The 20,731-nt window shown below is 49.0% G+C and overlaps 2 protein-coding genes across 9 annotated transcripts in view; both read right to left on the bottom strand.

Moving 5' to 3' along the window:
• Positions 1 to 345: 345 nt before the first annotated feature.
• On the bottom strand, positions 346 to 16,619 carry CARD9 (caspase recruitment domain family member 9). 5 transcript variants are annotated; one of them, XM_073314601.1, is made up of 14 exons: positions 16,529 to 16,619; positions 14,338 to 14,643; positions 12,439 to 12,576; positions 10,927 to 11,252; positions 9,969 to 10,148; positions 8,966 to 9,118; positions 8,438 to 8,563; positions 8,142 to 8,333; positions 7,521 to 7,562; positions 6,507 to 6,555; positions 4,259 to 4,329; positions 2,472 to 2,548; positions 1,326 to 1,400; positions 346 to 1,150 (listed from the first exon to the last, which is right to left on the bottom strand). In XM_073314601.1, exons 2-14 carry the CDS (start codon positions 14,630 to 14,632, stop codon positions 1,054 to 1,056), a joined length of 1,821 nt encoding a protein of 606 aa, XP_073170702.1. In that variant the 5' UTR covers positions 14,633 to 14,643; positions 16,529 to 16,619; the 3' UTR covers positions 346 to 1,053. The 5 variants fall into 5 exon arrangements, 4 of the variants coding, with proteins under 4 accessions (XP_073170702.1, XP_073170705.1, XP_073170701.1 ...); XM_073314604.1 differs by having other exon boundaries at positions 14,338 to 14,561; positions 16,529 to 16,618; XM_073314600.1 differs by having other exon boundaries at positions 14,338 to 14,636; positions 16,529 to 16,606.
• SNAPC4 (small nuclear RNA activating complex polypeptide 4) overlaps positions 16,602 to 20,731 on the bottom strand; it is a 32,468-nt gene continuing 28,338 nt past the window's right edge. For 2 of the 4 annotated variants that reach the window (XM_073314599.1, XM_073314598.1), the window contains one exon: positions 19,804 to 20,194. The gene's annotated coding sequence lies outside the window, so the exon portion shown is untranslated. Of the gene's footprint in view, positions 16,691 to 19,803; positions 20,195 to 20,731 lie in introns of those variants that run through there. The other 2 variants (XR_012155277.1, XM_073314597.1) reach the window with 2 other exon arrangements.

Genomic DNA, 20,731 nt, shown 5'->3' with positions numbered 1-20,731 from the left:
ATTCAAGAGAGTGGAGCTAAATTAGTTTTGGTCAAACCTATGCTATTGGGTGTTTGCTTTTATATTTACTAGTGATATAGGGGCAGGCCCTTTGCACCCTGCTGGATATGGTTAGTTTTCTGGTTTAGGCCCTTCCGGTGTTGGAGTACCTGGCCATGACACCTGCATAGAGCTCCACCCGAGGCCTGCTCACACAGCTGGAGTTACAAGAGCACAGTGTTGCCATTCCAAACATGCGTAACACCCCAGCTCTTCCGGTTTCATTTAAAACATAAAACAAGACAGTGAAGTTCTAGCCCTCATAGGTATGGAAGAAAAAACAACCTGAATGCAGGAAACAAATAATAAAATAAAAGGAATCCATTTATTAAAGTCTCACGATTTTGTTTGGTGGTGAGCAGGGGATGGCTCGTTATTTTTTAACAGAGGGGGCTAGCAATTGTGGAATTGAGGCATTAATTGGTATTATATTCTCCCTTATTTAGTTATTTTTCTGGAAATCATAAGAAAGATTTTCTTAAGCTAGTAGGTGGGTTTTTCATATCCCATTGTTGTGTACTGTTGCTATAGCAACAACTTTTAGCATACCTTACATTTTTAGCACACCACTTAAGCCCATTTTTGAAGCAAATAAAGTATATTTTTTACTTGGACTGTTTTTTGCACAGAATACTACAATGCACTAACATAGCACCATGATTGTAAGAATTTCTGCTACAGCAATTGTGGTATGAGTCTAAATGAATTAAACTCCTTGTGGAAGGACATCATCATCATCCCTATTAAATATATAAAAGAATTAGGGTTCTGAATCAGAGATGTCAACCAGTTAGGAGACTAGGCCAAGGTCGCATAGGAGTGCTATGGCAGAGGCAGAAATATAGTCCAGATCTCCTGCGTCCCAGTCCAGTGCCTTCAACTTGGTAAATGTTCATGGTGGTGGTTTAGAAAAAGTTTTAAATGTCAATCAGCTTGGATGGGCAGAAGGGAAGATTCTTGCACTACATCCCCAGCAAACTTTTTGTAATTTCCGTTGCGGTTGGGCTGATGCTATTAGGAGCCTTCAGTATCTGTGTTGTCACTACCAGTGTTGTTTTCCCAATCCACTTCATGGTGTCTGCCCTTCTGCACCCTTCGCAATGCCCTCTTCCTGTAAGTTAGGTTAAACATTTAGGAGAAAAAAAAAATGCCATGAGGAACAAGCTTCTCAATTACACATAAACCAGCAAACTCAAAAAACTCAATTAGTACCCAGTCAAACACTGGCCAAAGTAAAAATTAAGAAGGCCTATCTACATTCATGCATCGGGAAACAAAGTAATCACCTGCTGAAGGTCAGGAAGAAGTCTCCTTCCATGATAACAGTATCACACATGCCTGTACCTTCTGGGGAGCACTGGCTGAATCAACATTGTTCATTGGGGCAACTTTGTCAAATAAATTATCCACAATTGTTATTAGTATTCTGGGTTTTCTCCAGCATCCAATATAGACTGTGATCAGAAGCAGTTTATTGGATTTAGTCTAGAGCAGTAAAGCCAGTCCTATATTCCTTTAAGTACAGTACAACTGAACGCGAGAATTTCCAGACTCTCAGTTCCTTCTTGAATACAAATATTACGTAAGAGCCCAGCACACTACCACTTACAGAAACAATACAACATGGTTTTAGATGTTTCCTGTAATCTGCTCCAGTATTTAGCTCTTTTGGATCATTTCTATTTAGTGTGCAAATTAAGATCCGTATTTTACAAGATGCTCGGCCCTTTCAGAATTATTGCAAGCTGCGGAGTGCCTCCATCTCCGTCTTTGGGGATTGAAACGGCTCAAACCTGCCCCGAGTCTCATTAATAGGAACTTGGTCTTTGGTGTCAGCAGTAGCAGGATGGAACCCTGCGCTAGTAAAATAGATCAAACTTACCAAGCCAGCAGTTCCCAAAGCATGGTGCCCCCAGGACTGCAGAGTGCCATTAAAAGTCTGGGGTGGGAGGCATAGATGTGTCCCTGCCACCTGACCCTCATTTTCTCCTCTCAGGAACCCCTTATCTCCACCAGCAGCCTGACCCCTATGGCCCATGAGCCCCTGCATAGACCCCCTACAAATCTGAGTGAGTGGCATTGTGATCCAGTGCCCATGACCCAGGTGACCACCTCCAGCTTATGTCCTCTGGGTACCCCTCTGTTAAACTACTGTGGAAATGGCATGAAGCAGCCTATGACACAGGCCATGTTATACATTTGTCTGAAAACATCCACACTTGTTTCAGTGCAATGCAACGGCTTCCATTTTGGCCAACATGCTCGGTACATCTGGACTAAATGCACGAGTCCCTACAGCTTGAGCTAGAAAAGGAGGCAGTAACAAACTCTCATCCTCCGTGGATCAGGCACAACAGGGGACATGACACACAGTGACCAGTAGGTTATGCAAACAAATATGGCAAGAGCAGTCCTGAGAGCACAGGCCACACCTCCGATAGTGTTCAAAGCTGTCCTTCATCCGCCGCCGCTCCTTCTCAGCCAGCTCTCCATTGGGTGGGCCACCCTCCTGGAAAGGAAAAGAAAGGCCTGGTCTAGTTGAAGCTTGGGGACGGGCTGGGGATGGGGCCAGCCTTGCTCTACAGAGAGGCCAGGAATTACGTGGGCAACGAGACTCAACTTCTGGAGTTGGCCTCTGAAGGACAAAGGAGAGGCACAATGGGCAGGGCAGTGGAGGGGGTGTGGAGAACACGGACAGCCGCTATCCATGCAGTGCCACGATGTGTGCTCCCAGTGGTTTCCATGAGCGCTCAATTCACTCAAAAATGAGCCTGTACCAGTAAATGGGCGGAGAGCAACTTCATGGCCAAATGCATTCTCTGGGTGCTGCTGCCCTTCAGAAAGCACTCGAGCTTTGTGCTGGCAGCTTCTGACATCCACAAGTCCCAGGGAACATTACAGCCTCCTGCATTCACTCCTGGCCCTATTATCCTGTGCATGGCTGAGTCAGGCTCCAGCCCTGGCTCACACTTAAAACTCTATGGCCTCATTCTGAAGGCGTCTGATGGACTGAAGATCCATGCCACCACCGTTCCCTCCCCAACTGCTGAACTGCCCTCATCTCTCCTGAGCAGGCTGGTTCTTCATAGCACCCACTGTGTGTTGTACAGGAGCCCGCTCCTGCATCATTTACGGATTAGTGTTCATGCTACCGATCCCACCAAAGGCAATGGAGCTACTTGCCCTAGTGAGGGCTTGGAGGGTGAAGCCCTAAACACCAGAATCAGAAGATAAACCACTTAAGATCTCCTTTTGCAATGACAGCAGAGCTCCTGGGGCACAGAAGGGATGTCCACATTCATCCATTTGTAAAGCCAGAGGTTCACACTCTCTTCCCAGCAGTGTGAGTAGAAACAGCAATATTACTTTGGAGACCTTTTAATCACAAACACCAGTGCCCAGACAACACAAACGCTGAACATTAATTAGCTACAGCAGGTTTGGGGAGCAGGGGGAGAAACGAGCAGTGGCTGAAACACGATGTTAGGAGAAAAAGGAGAAGCTGAGAGATATTTGCAAGGGCTGACGTAGATGAGAAAAGAAAAACACTCCCGTTGATAGGAAATTGCTTAAAAACCCAAATAGTGTTGCCAGTGCTAATTCTAGAAAATCAGAGGCTCGATATCATCCCTTAAATTTAATGTGGATTATTCCTGAATTAGATCCAGCAAATCCTATTCAACAAGACACCCACAGAGTCTAAGCTCTGTGGGACAGGGGCAAGCGGTTACTATGTGTTGCATGAGGCGCTGTACAGGCAAAGGTCCTGATCCGGCACTACAGCAATATAGATGATCGACGACGACAACAATGGGAGTTCAGGTTATGCAAAGAAGGCAGGACCAGCCACTACATCCGAACATTAAGGTCAAGTGGATGAGAGAAACACCAACAACAGTCCCAAAAGTGCCCTGCTGGAGATGGCATCTGTAGGCTGCCCATTCTTGTAACAGGAGTTGAAAGCAGTACATTCCTGACTGACAGTGCGGCAGCGGATGTGTTGATTGGCAGATTCCATTCCCACCCATACCACTCCCGAAGAGATGTAAGGGACACTGATGCCCTGCTGTTATTTGAAGGATGAATTTGGTCATGAGAATACAAAACTCTCCCTGCGAAAGTGCCAGGTACCTCCAAACTGGGCAAGCCTATCGCAAATGCAAATGTTATTCGCCGTGAGCGAGGTCGCAAGAAGCGGAGAGTTCACAAAGACACTTACATTTGACGACTGCAGGCACTGAATGCTCTCTAACGCACTGAGCTGCTGATCCTGATTTTCAGGGAGATCTTCTAAGAGAGAAGGAAAAACTGCAAGTGTAGTCGCAAACTGGTGTTATTTATTATCTGTTACATTAGCACTTGGGGCCCTGCTGTTCTAGAAGCAGATCCAGCCCCAAAGAGCTTTCCATCTGATAGAGACAAGGCAGACAAAGGAAGGATTCTCCCTTTGTACAAACAGGGAGCGGAGGCGCAGAGAGATGAAGTGATTTGCCCAAGACTACCCAGGGATTGCGTGGCAGAGCCAGGAATTGATCCCTGATCTCCCAAGTCCCCATCCAGGGCCTTCACCACAAGCCAATCCTTCTTCACATCATTGGTTTGTGGTTTTACAACCTTGAAATAGAACAAATTGCTTGTAAACGTTGTGCATTTCATACCACAGGTGTCCCAAAGCGCTTTGCAGAATTAACGAGTGAGACAGCGAGAACACAGTAACCGATGCAGGTGAAGGGCGATGGCCATTGTGTCACTGGCAATAGCTCACACCTAGCATAGGAGATTATTGCTTGGTACATGCAGAGTGTGCCACGTTTTCAAGGTGCTGCATATACATTAAGCCAGTCTTCCAACCTCTTTGGAATGTAATCTGCATTACTGTCCCCAACTGACAGATGGGTGGGGAAAAGGAGACAGAATTGAAGTGACTCGCCCAAAACTAAACAGCAAATCAGTGGCAGAGTGAAAACCAGACCTCAGGAGGTCCTGGATTTCAGTCCTGCCCTCAGTCCACTAGAGCAAGCTGCCATTTTACTAGCCATTGCTCAGGACAGTGGGGTTTTTCCCTAACTTTTCAAAAAGATGTGGGATATTTGCTATCTGGGACCTCAACAAAGCAGCCCCTTAGGTTGTTCTCTAATGAAGACAAGTTGAGAGGTCACATTACCTAACATGATATTAAACATGGACTTGTCACTGTTCACACTAGCTAAGTCATGTTTAATATCATGTTAGTTAGAACACACTCGAGGGTTGTGTTAAAAACAGCCTAGTTTTCTAGCAAGGTCAACCCTATATAGAATTGTGCAGTTCACACTATAATTTCATCATGTGAGTGCAGAACTTGAACTCACAGCAATCCATCCAGGAGCAGAGATCGCTACCAACCTGGAATGGTACTTAAAGTCAGATCAGGGTTTCTCAAGCTTTTGAGTGAACTGCCTTCTCAAAATGGGTGAAAAAAAATATTCAGGCCCCTCAGAAGTTAAAACAGGAAGACGCTCCCATGCTGGCAGTTTCCTTCTCTATACTTTTTTAGATAGAGCTTTTTGGAAGTGTAGTTCAAACCCTCAGCATAGCCTGTCAAGTCTTCCTCAGTGATGAGTCATTTCCACTTGGGACTCCTCAAAAGCAGAACCGGGGATAGTGTGTTCATTAGCTAGTTCTGCTTTTGTCAAAACCAAGTGAAAATAAATTAATTTAAGGAAAAAAGCAACCCAACAAAGAGCATGGAGAAAGGTGCACGGTCCAGTTAAAGTGGAGTCAGGACACCTGGGTTCTGTTCTCAGATCTGTCCTGACTAGCAGAGAGAGCCCAGGAGAGTCATGTAGTGTTTGATTTTCATAGATGCCAAGTGCCCGCAGTACTCCTTAACTTCACTGGGGACAGAGAGTCCTCCACATCTTTGAGAAGTCAGGCCCTGCACATCTCCAAGCTTTCCTAGGGGCATCAATACACTGGCAATCTCTTATTAATGAGACTTTTGGACCAAATGGAACAGTACTGCCTAGTGCTGTTATACTGAGCTAGTCCAATATATTCCTTCCAGAATGCAGCCACTGGAGGATCCTCCCACATCACATGTAATGAAGAGAAGAATGAAGGTAAAAGGCTCTAAGTGCTCAGCAAGGGGCTTCACAGACATCTCTTTTGGGAGATGACCAGGGGTTCCAGACACCTCCATTTTGGGGTACAAAGTTGAGACACCTTCTATGGGTTGACTTTCACAAAGTGCTGAGAACCCACCCTGGGAGAATCAGATCCTTTAAGCATGTCCCAAATTGGGGCCCCAAAAAACATTAATTACTTTTGAGAATTCAGGCCGCAGTGATGCCCCAAGACCACACAGCAGAGCCAGTGGCAGAACCCAGGAGTTCCCAACTCCCAGCTGCCTGCTTTAACCACCAGGCATATGGTCTCGGGAATACTGCTCCAATGTCTCCAAGCAGAAATTAAACAAAAAGTCTTACTTTTATCAGACAGCTGCGTGTCCTCATCTAGGTTTCCATGGAAAGAGAGCTTTGGGACAAAAAGAAATAGGTCTAATCTGGGGAAACAGCAATACTCATTTTCCTCTCCTCATCTCCCACAAAAAAGACAAATAATAAAAACAGAGCCCCAGGATTCCACAAGTTTCTCTTTCCAGTCTAGCGAGAGTTGCAAGGCAGCCGACCCATCCTACCCAATATCACCTTAGTGACATGCCTGTAGATACAAGTGCTATGCATGAATGAAGCCAATTCTCCAGTGAAAACACTACCCCACACCATAGGATAATACTTCTATTGTGTGTATGGCACCTTTTGTCCCACATCAGGCTCATCACCTACCGCTGAATGCGGCTGCCTCACGGCAGCTGAAGCAATCTGGCCATGCTAAGGACCATGCTGGAAAGGCTGTCTCAATGCATCCTCAGAGACTTGTGTCATCTGCTCAGAGTCAGTGGGGCTCCCCACACGATTCAGGGCTGCAGAACTGGGCCTTTTATTTGTATCCCAAGCATTTAAAGTTACACTCACAGAGCTACAAATCTTGGCCCAGAATCTGAGCTGCAGCCCAGATGTGCTTGGATGAGTCTCAGGATGGGTGCACACATCCTCTCAAACCTGATGCCACCCAGCCACCGGGCTGGTCTCCAGTATAAAAGCAGAGCAGCCTTGGTACTACTCTAATCCTGGTTCCTGCTCACAGGGATGGCTGGAGTAGTGTCCTCGTCTCCCCCCAGATACACACACTCTTCTGGCAGCTGCAAAGGGGGAAGACCTGCTATGGCAGGATCTACACCTCCTAGAGGTTTGTCTGCACGGGGGCATCCTCCATTGGCTGGTTACGCTGGGGTGGTTTTTTTCGGGTGCTTCGTGCCACTCGAGCACAAACAGAAGCTGGCTGCAGGTTATCTGCTAAGGAGCCTTTGAGCAGAGCTGGGGAACCCAAAGACCTTCCATAAGGAGGTCAGACTAAAGCCAGCTAGCCACCTTCCTCACCTCTTGGGAGCTCCTGGGCGAGGTGTCATCTAGGTCAGAAGTCTGGAATTGTAAGAAAACAAGCCAGTCAGGGATCTGTATGCAGACCCCACTCCACAGTGAGACAGCAGCAACGATGGCACGTAAAACGGAACGAAATCTAGGAACGAAGACGCAGGGATTTCCTCCCTCTTACCTGCCCCTACTGGCTCAAACAGAAGGCACCCACGAGACTAGGATATTAGGACATTGTTTTCATTCGGGGTTTAGGAACAGTTATGGTACATCTTCCCCCGCCCCCACCCCGATTTCACCCCAATGGCTCAAGACTTGTCCTTCCTGGGCTTCAGTCACCAGCAGTTGGCCTTGATGCACCAGGGACAGCCCCAAATGCAAACAAGGAAGGGATGCGTTTGCACTGTCGGAGATTACTTACGCTGGAAACCAGGGTGAGCTCTACTGTGGCGAATTCCAGCTTCCCTTGTCTAAGCACAGCCATTAATTGCTGAATCGAGGCTGATCCCAACTACAGACAGTGTCAGTGTATGAAGTCAGTGGAACACCCACAGCCAGGGCTCACCGGCCTCTTCCCCTGCCCATAGCACAGTATCTGCATGTAGCTGTGTATTCCTGCAGACATACCAGCGTGGGTGGCTCCAGGTGCAACTTTTTCAGCTTGGCCTCAGCAGCTAGTAACTGGCCCTCCTTCTGGAACAGCTGTAGCTGCATCTCATCGCACCTCTCCCCCAGCTCCCGGATCTCTTTGCGGTATGCGTCTTTGTCGACCAGGCTCTTGGAGTATTGCATATGGAACTGTTCTCGGGTCAGCAGCGCCTGGTGCAGAAAGCGGGAGGGCAAAGCGTGTCACTGACCTGGTGCCTGAGCTTACACCTTCCATTATCTTTGGTAGCTGTGCTCCAAACAGTAGGTTTTATCACCTGATCTCTTTCTGCAGCCACTTCTTCTATCTGCTTCAAGATGGCCTCGATGCGATCCTTGTACATCCAGGAGTCCTTCCTCAGGGACATGCACTGCAGCTCCAGCACCTCCTTCTCCTCCGCGTGCTGCAAGGAAAGCACAGAAGCTCACTTCACTCTTGAAACACCTGTGGCTTGTAGTGTAAACAGGCAAAGGAGATGTGTGGCCGATGTAAGCACTTTGCAAACAGTAACTGATCAGTTCTCCTGGTGATCCAGGTGGATCAGTGTCATCAACCCCATCTTATACGTGAGGCAGAGAGGGGCCAAGTCTTTCCCAACACAGAGAGTCAGTACCAGAGCAGAGGAGTACCCGTCGGAGCATGTCTCTCATTAAACTGCTGCAACATTTGATCTGAGCCAGAAGCCAAGCTGCAGCGCTAGTTGCCCAGGTGCTGCTCTGCTCCACAGGGAAGAGTGGCTTTCATGGCACACACGTTCCCATGCGGAGTTTACTCCATCTCTCCCCGCTCCCACCAGACTTTGTACTTTGTCCCGGAGATCCTCCGCTTGCCGGAGTGCCTTGCGCAGGCTGTAGATGGTGTTCACCAGCTCCTGATGCTCCCCGAGTGCCCGTCTCCGATCAGCCTCCAGAGCCTGGACATAGAGGCTGTTCTTCTCCAAGTTCCCTTCCTTGGCGACCTCCAGGAGGAAGGGGCAGAGGGCTACAATGAGGGGTGGCCTAACTGGCTAGGAAAGCCAGGGGTCAGGAGGCACTGTCCCCTTCCTGAGCCTAACAGCACTAATGGCCAATTCTCACTGCCCTTCCACCACCCCCGTGGCCTCCACCCTGCCTCCAGGTTAAAGCAGAGATGAGCAACACGCTCTCCGATGCAGCACCAGCCTGCCCTCATCTGTGAGATGGAGGGGAGTCGCCTGGAGAGCGAGAATCCTAGCAAGTGCTGCTCTGAGCAACACAGGACATCATGCGCCAGGATCTGTTCTTCCCACAGGCCGCTGTTCCCTCCATGTTACAGATGAAGGCGTCTGCGCTCTGCTCCATTTCCTGCCAAGCAGGTGGGATCCGCAGGCTCCCGTGCAGCCCTGCAGAACACAAAAAGTGCCAGGCATGATCAGTCCCCCCATCCAGCCTCGGATCTCGCTGTCATGGCAGCCAGTTTAGGGGAAGGTGCAGAGTGAGTTGGGCAAGTCTGGGGCCCTTGATTTAAACCCTTCTGAGCCTCAGGCCTAGCTGTTCTCTCCAATGCTGTACTCCTCTGCCACCATGGCTGCTCATATCTCTCCCCTCAGCCCATCTAGCTGCTGTCAACCTTTACACACTGTATAACCCACCACCACCGCTCAGGGGGTCCCTCTGTCACAACGCACCCATGAGCACACTCCACTCTAACCCATGGCTCTCACCCCGCCAAGCTCCCTGGCCTCACCAAGAGGGGGCCCTGACACCAACCCCCTTGGAGAAGCCTGCGTTAGCAAGGCAGACTTGCTACCCCAACCAGTCCCAGAGGCCCAACGCCCGCCCTCCTCAGACCTGGAGCGTGTTCTCCAGCTCTTGATTCTTGGCCAGCAGCAGCTCCTTCTCCCGCTGGATCTCCCACACCACTTCGTGGCTTGGCCGCTGCTCAATGGCGTGCTTCAGTTTCATCGTGTGCTTCCTCTCCAGTTTACAGTCGTCCTCGGCCTTCATTAGGCTGTGCCTCAGATGGTCAATCTGCAGGGGAGGAGGGGGATTTGGAGCTGGTCAGGCCTCACCAGGAGGGATAGCTCAGTGGTTTGAGCATTGGCCTGCTAAACCCAGGGTTGTGAGCTCAATCCTTGAGGGGGGCCATTTAGGGATCGGTCCTGCTTCGAGCAGGGGGTTGGACTAGATGACCTCCCGAGGTCCCTTCCAACCCTGATATTCTAGGACATCTTTGTAGTGGCATGGTTTTAGTCCCATCCTCCAGCAAGAAACACAAGGAGAATGCCTTCCCCACCCCTGGGAATGCAGCACAGTCCTGAGGCAGAGTCCTCTCTCTGCCCACAGCACATGGTACCTGCCTACCCACACGTAAGATACATGGCAGCAGCACTGCAATCTGTCCCCAGCTGCTGCAACGTTTGATCTGAGCTAACAAGCCAAGTTGCAGGGACAGCCCTGCCAGGCTCTCCCATCCCTACATAGGGGAGACCCTGTTCATTTTCTAGGGCCCACGCAGCCACTAGCATCTGGGCTGATGGTGCTAATTTGCAAGCCTAACTGCATGATGCTGTCTGCATTGCGTGCACCCTTGTTGCCGTAGGGGGAAAGCCAGGCCTGCAGCACCAAGTGTCAAAAATCCCCTTTAATGCATTAGTCCTGCACAGCACATTCAGGACTCCTGGCACACGGTGCAGAAGGGAGGTGCCCATCTGACTATAGCGTGCAGTCGCTAAGGCCTGACTGTGCTCAGCTCTCCAATCCCTGGTGGGGTGCACGAGGGAGGAAGGAGAGCAGGCAAGGCACCAACCTCTAGCTGCAAATCCCGGTTCTTCATCAGGGCTGTGTTCTTCTCCTCGCTCTGCTTGGCGTAGCTCATGGCCAGGTCGTAGTTCTCATCCTTACATTTCCGCAGCTCCTTGGCCAAGTTGTCCCTCTCCTCCTTCATCTTCTGGGCCCTCTCCTGGTGCTTCCGCAGCACACTGTCCCTCACCCGCATCTCCTTGATCGCATCCTCCTTGGCATGGAGCCACATGTTGAGCTCCTGAGCCTTCCTCCTCTCCTCCTGCACGGCGCTCTGCAGCTTCATGATCTCGTTCATCAGGAGCTGGCTCAGGCCCGATTCCCCCGCGGTGTCTGCGCAACAGAGACCCTCACACAACATGGTCCCTGCCCCACTTAGCTGGGGCCCAGTCCCCAGTCCCAGGCAGAAAGGTCCCTGATCATGAGTCAGGATCACAAAACCTCCAGACGAGTGCTGTCCAGTCCATGGTGCATGTACTCAACACCCACAGGTCAGTGCCATGGCAGCTTTTCTTCCCCCGGCCCTCGAGCCAGCCCCATGGCCAGCACGATCACACCCAGTACAGTCATGCTGACATACAGCTGGCCAGAGCCAGAATGAGCAATGACCCACCTCGCCCTGTACCATCAGTGGCCTGTGGACATGCCAGGTGCTCCAGAACAGTGCCTCAGGCTTCGGCCACTCTGGGAGCCATGTTCAGTGGGGGCACCTCCTGGTGATTTCATGGGGAATTCTGTCTCCTTACACCATGGCTGAACAGTCCATGAGGGGGAACCGGGCCATTATCTAGCACAGAGGTGGGCAAACTACAGCCTGCAGGCCACATCCGGCCCACAGAACCGTCCTGCCCAGCCCCTGACTTCCCAGCCGGGGAGGCTAGCCCCTGGCCCCTCCCCTGCTGTTCCCCTCCCCCGCAGCCTCACGCTCTGGCCTGCTGCTCCTGCCGGGCAACGTAGTGGTGTGGCTGGCTCCGGCATGGTAAGGGGGTGGGGACGGTCAGGGAACGGGGGGTGGGGGGGTGGGATGGGTCAGGTGTTCTGAGGGGGGGCAGTCAGGGAGCAGGAAGTGGAAGGGGGCGGATAGGGGGTGGGGGCTGGCTGTTTGGGGAGAGACAGCCCACCCCTGATCTAGCATCTGCTCTTCCTTCTGATACAGGGAGCAGCACTGGAAGTCCCTGGGAGAGGGTGGCGATGTAGCTCCTAACACAGCATTGTGTTTTAGTCTCCAACCTACAGTCTGATCTGGGTGGGGAGGCCCGGGAGTCCTTGGCTTCCACAGAGCTCTCCCTGCAGGAATCTGACTGCAGGATCAGGGCCTTAGTATTGGGCGGCTGCTCATGAAGGTTAGTCTGACCCTCGCTGAAGAGCTTTCAAGCCAGTGGCCCAGTCTGAAAGGCTGGCTGGGGCTCTGCCCACATGAGCCACCAGGGATTTAACTGGGTGTGGAATTTGAGGTCTCCTCTAGCTGCAAAGCAGCATCAAATAAAGAGACCATTGTGGGAACGAAGCAAAACGTTACCTATAATCATCGAAAAGACCCTGCTGGGCTCCTTGCCGGTTACTTTCATATATAACAGTGGGTAGTAAAGCTCTAGGCTCTCAAGAAAGGCCTCAAAACCTTTCTGGCCTGTCCTCTGAAGTATATCCAGGAGGACGCCTGCAATACAGAAACAAAGGCACTTACTGCAACATAGCATGTCAGAGTAACACACGTTCCCTGAACTTCCAGAGATGGCTGGTACTTGCGTTCCTCTGTAGGCAGGAGCAGACAAGAGTCCTTGGTGTCAAACCCTGCAGGCGTGGCCCAGGCAACTCTCTCACTGGCTTTAAGGGGCAATTTAACTGAGCAACAGCTGCAGGGTTTGCCCCTAGGCCCCTGCTCCTACTTTAGTGTTGCGAACAGCAGGTGCTGCAAGAGAAGCAATCCCTTGCTGAAGGCTAGGGAGGAGGAGGAGCAGGCAGGCTTGAATGAAACAGCCATGGCAGTTCCTATAACTCTGGGCAGCTTTGGTCTCAAATTCAAGAAGAGGCAATGGTTAGGTGGGCCCCACTTCTGGCACAGATGTCCTGATCCTGCAAGGGGCAAGGTACCTGCCATGAAGTGCTGGAGCCTCTGCTCCACTCTTGAGGTCAGCGGGACCGAGCCTCCGTCTCCTGCTACAAGCGGGACCACAGTGAGAGCAAGAGAAGCAAGAAGTCTGTCACCAGCTTTTAAAGTTGGAATTCTAAAGTCTAATAGGACCAGAGATGCTTTCACAGTCAAGTCTCTCTCATTGTGTCATTCTGAAGTTAAACACGCCCTGCAATGCTGGAAACCTAAACAGCAGCAAAGCGTGTGCTAGTCAATATCCTGCAGAGAAGAATTCTACACTCAGCTGGACGGAGGCAAAGGAGGAGTCCACAATAAGCCTTTCCAATCTCGGCTCCTTACCATGGTGGCGAAGGAGAACTGGAAAGCGTAACTCACTATCCAAGGGAAAGCAACCGGCCTCACTTCATGGCCCACAATGTCTGAAACTCAACTGTTCTGAGACTGTAAACTCTTTGGGCAGGGGCTGTGTCTGCGCAGCACCTAATATCACAGGATCTCAATCCTGATTCAGTTGTTTAGATTGTAGTAGCCTCCAGAGGTCTAACAGTGATTCAGCATGACCTAGAAGCTAAGACACTGGGCTGAGACGCCAGAGCCCTCAATTCTGTTCCCATCTCTGGCCTGCTGGGTAACCCTGGGCAAGTCACTTCCCCTTTCCGTGCCTCAGTTTCCCCATCTGTAAAATGGGGGTAACAATACTAAAGCACCGAGGTCTACTGATGAAAACAGTCACAAAAGAGCTAGGGGTTATTGTAAAATAGAATAAGTGGTGAAAATTACCTTTGATTTGTAATGTTCTCAGATTGAATAACCCCAGGGACTCCTAGTAATACAGGCTAATTTTTCTTTCTAATGTTGCCAGAGTCCCTCTGAACCTGAGATACAGGAATAGTTTATCCTAGATTCAGAGCTTTTTAAGGCCTGTAGGGATCACCGTGATCCTCTAGTCTGACCTCATCTATAACACCGACCAGAAAACTTCCCCAAAATAATTTCCTTTTGAACTAGAGCAGATCTTAAAATAAATCACTAAATAAAATCCAATCTTGATTTAAAAATTGCCAGTGATGGAAAATCCACCACATGTTAGCTTGAGGAGAAGGAATTATTTACCTGTTTATTTGGATTTAGAGAAAACCATTCTCAAATGGCTGGGAAAAGATGCACCTTGAAAGCATGGTTCCCAGAATTGCACTACATGGGTTGATGGTAACACCATGTGGCCTGCAGAAGCAACTGACACCACGGCATTTTCATTCCAGTGTATCACTCCAGAGGCAGGCCACCCACACAAACACGTGGAGTCGGAAGCTGCTCAGTACCCACCTACTTTCCGTTTCCGGACGACCAGGCTGGGGTCGTTAAGCACTTGCTCTTCGTCATCATGGTTAATCACTTTGCACTGGCGGAGATAAGGCGTTATTCTGGAGGGGTCTATCACGGAGATCAGCTTCACCCGGAAGTTCTCCAAGTTATTCCAGCACATTTCATCATCTTCCTGCTCCGACATGGCGGAGAGCAAGAAATACTGGCAGGCCAGGTCTTCTTGTCTGAAAGCCACACCATAAGCCTCAGAGCAGCTCGGGATGAGCAGCAAGGATAGCAGGTGGCCCAACACCATCAACCTGAGGACTAGGAACACGCTCATTCACCATAAGGGACGACCACGTCTCCCACAGCAGCCTGTAACTCTGTACGCAAAAAATACATGCACCCCCCTTTGCATGAACAGATCGGGTCATGGGGCACTTCATGTACAGAAATGCCAGCTTGTGCAAGTACTACATCCCAAGCTCCTTCAGCAGCTGGCAGGGCTGGCACCACTGCTGAAGAGGTGATGAAATTCTGGTGAGTGCCCTTCAACCGGCCATCTCCCGAGTCATTACAGGAGGGAAGTGAAACCACTTAGCGTGCACCCTGGGTCAGTAGCACTGAAGACCAGAAGCTCCTGCGTGGATGCTGAGGACACCAGGAACTCAAATTGCATATGGATTCCCAACAGGCTATACCAAGGGAGAACCTACATGTCCCACCAACATTACCTAGGGTCACACGTACTCAGCACCGCTTGGGATTGGGCCCAAACCTAATCTAGTGACCCACACGTGCAAGGGTGGAGCATAAACAAGGAACCATCACACAACAGACAGCTATTACCTGCTTGAAACCAGAGATCTAAGGAGAGGGTGCTGTACAGCCCCTCAGGCAACAGGGATAGAACATTAGAGTGAACCTGTTTGAAAGGTTCGAGGGGGAAGAACCCTCCACATCTATGCTCTTAAATTGCAGTTAACTGTAACTACCAAGAGCTAATATTTTTAATTGTGTCTAATTTGCATTTGCAAAGGAAGAGAATGTGCAAAACCCACAACTATACACGATCTTGCAACTTACACAGAACGTTGCAAACCATAAGCAGTGCCGGACACATTGCACGTGCAAGTCACAAGCTCTGGATAACCCTAGCAACGTTTACATGCACCATGCACATTGCTTTGAAACATCACTGCCTGAGCTGGTCAACAGAGCATTGTGTCACTGCAGAGAGCCTCCTGTGTGTCACTTTTGCAGGAACTTACCGCATCCACCCTCAGCAGCAGCTGCACTTTGAGATTTCTTTCCCATAATGCTTCCTCCCCAGTGCAATCTTTCCAATACACCCACGTACCAAAATGAAACCAGACTGGAATTTTCCAGTGTCAGCTCAACTAGGCTAAACGCTGATTCGAGGAATCAGGGAGCCATTCAGGGACTGTAGTCATCAAGATGCAGAAGCCACATTACAGAAGTTGTAGCCTACAGTTAGATCTGCATTACTCCTTGATTAGCAAATCACATTTTGATACAAGGAATGCACACTTGGGCCAGGTTCACTCTTCCCGTTTAGAGAAAATAACGTGAAATAACCTGACGCTGCGTCAAGACCTCTCTGACCTAACGATGGCTTTGTCTGTAACGAAACACTAACACATTTTCTCTTATCCCCATTCTTTGTTTTGCCCATTTGGGGCCAAATGCTGCATCAAAATGGGCGCCTAGGTTCTAACCCAGGCATTTGATTGCAGTGCTCAGATCAGAACAGGATTTGTTGCAATAGCCAGTGGCCCAGAGTGGCTGCCAGCCACCTACAAATCCAGGAGTGTTTCCCTTGTTTGGGGGAAAACTGCATCATTCCTGACAGCAGCAGCTCTGTAGAGCCTGGGATATATATAGCTTCCCCTCTCGTAGTGGGCTAAATTCTACAAGTCTTACTCTGTTCCCACACAGGCAAAACTCACTGACTTCAACACATAGATACTACATGATCGACACTAGGTAAAGCTAGTGGGATTGACTTCAGCAGCCTGCCTGACCCATCCCTAAACATTCTGCTACCCCAGCACACAGACTGCTCTGCCCACTAGTGGGGCCAGTCCCAGTTCCCAGCCAGGTAAGAGAAGTAGAAATGCATTGCCCAGTCGATACACACCCCACTCTTCCCGCTAGATGAAAACTGGATCCAGATTTCCATAATTACCAGTCGTTCTGTGTCACATGGACCAACGTGGCCCTGCACATCAAGTGTTTCCTCTTCTCACAGGCTCTCCTCTCCTTCTCTCACTGGCTCAGCATGGCAATGATCTTTGCGCCCAATCTCCCAGCAAACCCAGCGGCATGGCAGCCTCCCTAAATAGTCCGTCTGCAACACAGATGACTCGAAGTAAAAAGAAGAAGGGTGAAACCAGTGGGTAACAGCATTTATCTGAGAAAAGAAAAAAAGAGGAAGCCACAAGGGAAAAAAAAAAAAACAGTGGCTGGAAGTACCTCACATCCCCACTGACTTGCTGAATAACTTAGTCTCGCTGCGCCTCAATTTCCCCATCTGTACCACGCAATACCTCTGAGAAGCAGTTGAGGCTTCTTTATTTAATGGTTATAAGGTTCCACTGATGAGACGTATTACAGGAATTCACTGGCACTATCTAGAATGTACAATCTCTTCAGTAAGAAACTTGCATTAACAGCCATGTGGGAAAACGACAGCTTCTGAAGTACGTTCTCCTCTTTCTAGGTCCAACATTATATGACAGGGATCTTCAGGGATGGGAGGGTTGAGATAATAAACAGAACTAATGCTTTCATTTAAAAAATCAACAACCGCCCCACACAACTGGAGTTATAACAGCCTTTCAGCTTAAGCCTTGATACCTTTAACAGCAGCCTTATCAACACACCAACACCTTTGTGCCGGAATGCAGATAGAATTCTTGTCCCTTTTTTGGTGTAGAACCATAGCAGGTGTGCCTGCGATTGATGGGATAGACCATTATGACACTTTCCCAAATGGAGCCTCAAGTTTTGGGTGTCCATTGACTTCAATGGTAATTGTGGGTACTCGGCCCTTCAAAAAAGAGTCAAGCCCTAGGTGTCTCAAGTGGACAAAGCAAGGAATAGAACCCAGGAGTCCTGGCTCATAGGCCCCAGCTCTAAGCACGTGATGGGAGGGGCAGTCCAGCAATAGTTGGAGGATTTTAAGCATGCACACAAATCATTTTGACTGCTCCTTTACAGAACTATTTTTGTTGTTCTTCCCACACAACTCGAGACTTGTAACAGTGATGACAATTCAACAGCCACCTGATTTTAAAGAGTCCAGAGGATTCACATAACTCGATACTCCTGCAGTTAATGCAGCGTCACACAGCTTTGGATCAGCACCTCTCCCTGCTTTTGTTCTACAGGCTAAACTCCTGAACAGCCTCATGCAGGGCTGTCAGAACCTCCCCCCAGCCCCAGGACCTCAGCACAAACCCTCTGGGTGGAGAAAAACTGGTTGGAGCTTCTGTAACCCTGTGCTTCCTGCTGCGTACAAACTGTACGCGTAGCATATGCCTTCTAAGATATGCTTGTGAAGACTTAGTGTGAGGCTGATCTGAAAACAATGTGCTGTCAGACTACCCACATTGTGGGGCCTTCATCATGACAGTACTTCAGTGCCATCTTACAGCATAAAAACCTGCCTCTATTTCTATGTTTTCTTGACAAATAATGGCAAGAGGTTGCTCAGGAGCATCGGGGCTGCAGGTGTCAGCTGGCAGTGATTTTGTTTTTTGGTTTTTTTGAAGGAAATGGTATTGAAGTGATTGCGGCGGAAGATATATACATTCTAATTTGTTACAACCACTGAAGGGAGAGGCTCATCTTCAGACAAGCCAGGGCTGCACTAGTTTCAGATGACCTCACTTGGTTCCTAGGTGAAAGTTTGCTTATTGATCATTTCTTCAGCTGTGTAATAGACACAGATGGGTAAAAGACTCACTAGCATGACTGATGCCTAGGGCTGAGCTGTAGCTTAAGCAAGTTCTCTTCATTTAATAACTAAGTTTCTGGCTCTTTCTATAAAATGGTTTTGGGAACTCCACTCTTGCATCCTCCAATCTCTATTACAACAGAATCCAGGTATTGGGCATATTTGTAGCACAGTAGGGGAGGGGGGTTACTTTTAAAGCCAAACCACTGGAGAGACCTCCCTGAAGCAGCCCCCTTTTGGTGCCAGCAAACAGGATGGAACCTGTGCACACTATGCATTTACCGTCTCTGCAATGGAGCCTGAGGACATCTTCCAGAATCAGTCCAATTCTCCCGCCCCACCATCTGGTGGAGTACCACGTAGACCAAAGGCGTGTCCTTGAATTATAGGGATGCTCCAGAGTATGGTCCCTATTTCTATTCTCTCCCAATGCTCCATACCTTAGTCCTAGCTTGCTGTCCACATCCCACATACAACCTTCCAAGTCAACAATGACATTCCAATTAACCCATTAAGTAGGAGGCATTACGATTCGACCCCATCACCGGAGATTAGCCAAGCTGCCATTGTGCAGCACCTCATCTCAATCAGCCCAGCAGGTGTCATTACCTAAGCGGCATTCACAAAGGCACATTCACTTCAGGGCATAAGGTGCTTTGCCCCACTTAAGCCTCATGTTAACAGCTGTGTGTTAAGTGGTACACAGGGTTTCATGGCAAAGCTTTTGCTCTGGGGTGAATTTCATGCAGGAGGGTGGCTTGCACACGCTTTGAGAGGGGGACAACTCACCCGCAATTCCCTTCTCTGGGCATGATACGGGTTTAACATTTGAATAGCACCTTGGCCTACTGGGACTTAGCGACCCTGGAAAGCACCACACCCACGTAGGGTGGGACAAAGCATTGCCAGCACGGCCATGCTTCATAGCATAGCTACACCCTGAAATCACTGCCGTGCTCCTGAGAAATTAGAGCCACGCTGCAGCGTTTGCTCTTTCCCAGCATCTTTCATCCATGGAACTCCGACTTTACCAGCTTTAATTCATTTAACCTCAGCACTCCCTGGGGGCAGAAATCCCTGATTTGCTAATGGAGGAACTAGAGACAGAGTGACATGCCCAAGGTTGCACTGCAATCTGCGGCAGAGACAGGAAGGGGATCCTGTCTGACAAAGTCCTGTGTTTTAACCACAAGCTCAGCCGATTCCCACTCCCTCCTTGGTTCTATGTGAGGAAACAAACATCACCTTTCTCGTTGTCAAAGACCAAACAGTTACGGGAAAGCATATTCAAATGAAACCTTTCCTGTTTGTGTGGCCAGAAAGAACATGCCTAAATCTTTTTAAATGAGAAAAATATAACGTTTATATTTAATCCAACAGTCAGAATCACTGAGGTACAAAATAAATCCACTGATCATTCAGCAGTGCTGTCGCCTCAGAACCAGTTAATTGTCAACCACAAGCATTGCCACAGCATTAAAAAACATAGACCGAGACTCATGTTCTGAACTGGGGGACAGACATTTATATAAATAGGCTCCAACACAAAAAACAAACAAGCATTCATTTTTAACGCCTGTCTCCAATAGTCTTCTCCCACCTTTGTCCGTGCTGCTGCCAGATTGTAAGCGTGTTAGAACAGAATCAGTCTGTGTCAAAGTGGGTGGGAGGGGAAGAAGAAAAAAAAAAAAAAGAGAGACTTCCGTCTCTAACTTTCCCAATTAGTGGTTTGAAACGAGAACTGTAGTAATATACAGACTTGGGAAAAACAGTGCAACCATTTTCCTCTCTTCCCCAGGACTGCGGAGTCAGTTTATTTGAAGTGTCACTGGTTGGTAGTGCAAGGAACAGCTGCTATTGCCACGTCTGAAAGCAAGCTTCATTCAGAGACTCCTGTAATAAGGACACATTCACCTCTCATTAGTCACAGGACAGTTTCTGAAGCCATTTAAGAAAAGAATCAAAAAGAAACGAGAACAACTCCATGAACTGAGGAGGGATCAAGACAAAAAAAATCTTTGCACTTATTCGGTACCTGTCAACCAAAAGTTGGTGGTGTTTTTTACGATGATCAGACCACAGCACACCTGTGCAGTATGGTGTTAGCCCTGTGAATACAGGCAGGGAAACCGCTTGCCCTGCAGTGTCTCTATGGTAGAGACACAAAAAGAATCCGACTCCCCAGATCCTCTGAGAGCTAAACACTCCTTTTGCCCTGTAGTGGCTTGTGGGTGATCTTACTCATGTTAGAAACACTGCCTGCTGGAGCCCATCTTCTGCACTCTATTTAAAAATCCACCAGTCTGGCCACTGAGAATTTAAAAATAAACAGCTGCCATTGCTAGTGTAGGACCTACAGTATCTTTGCTCCACTGTTGCAGAGCCGGCCAGACATCAGACAAAGCAGCCAAAGTGAACCCCCACCACCAG

This window comes from Lepidochelys kempii, chromosome 16 (genome assembly GCF_965140265.1).
Source record: "Lepidochelys kempii isolate rLepKem1 chromosome 16, rLepKem1.hap2, whole genome shotgun sequence".
NCBI lineage: Eukaryota > Metazoa > Chordata > Testudines > Cheloniidae > Lepidochelys > Lepidochelys kempii.
The sequence above is the reverse complement of the archived record's forward strand: the minus strand, read 5'-3'. Positions and strand labels throughout refer to the sequence as shown.

What these genes read in the sequence shown, in the direction of transcription:
- CARD9 (XM_073314600.1), bottom strand. Translation starts at nt 16,569, where the DNA reads ATGTGCAGGGCCACGTTGGTCCATGTGACACAGAACGACTG. An exon ending in AGCTGGAGAACACGCTCCAG is followed by an intron (nt 9,119 to 9,968) that starts GTCTGAGGAGGG and finishes TTCCTCCTGGAG; the next exon opens with GTCGCCAAGGAAGGGAACTT. An exon ending in AGTGCCTGCAGTCGTCAAAT is followed by an intron (nt 2,549 to 4,258) that starts GTAAGTGTCTTT and finishes TTTCCTTTCCAG; the next exon opens with GAGGGTGGCCCACCCAATGG.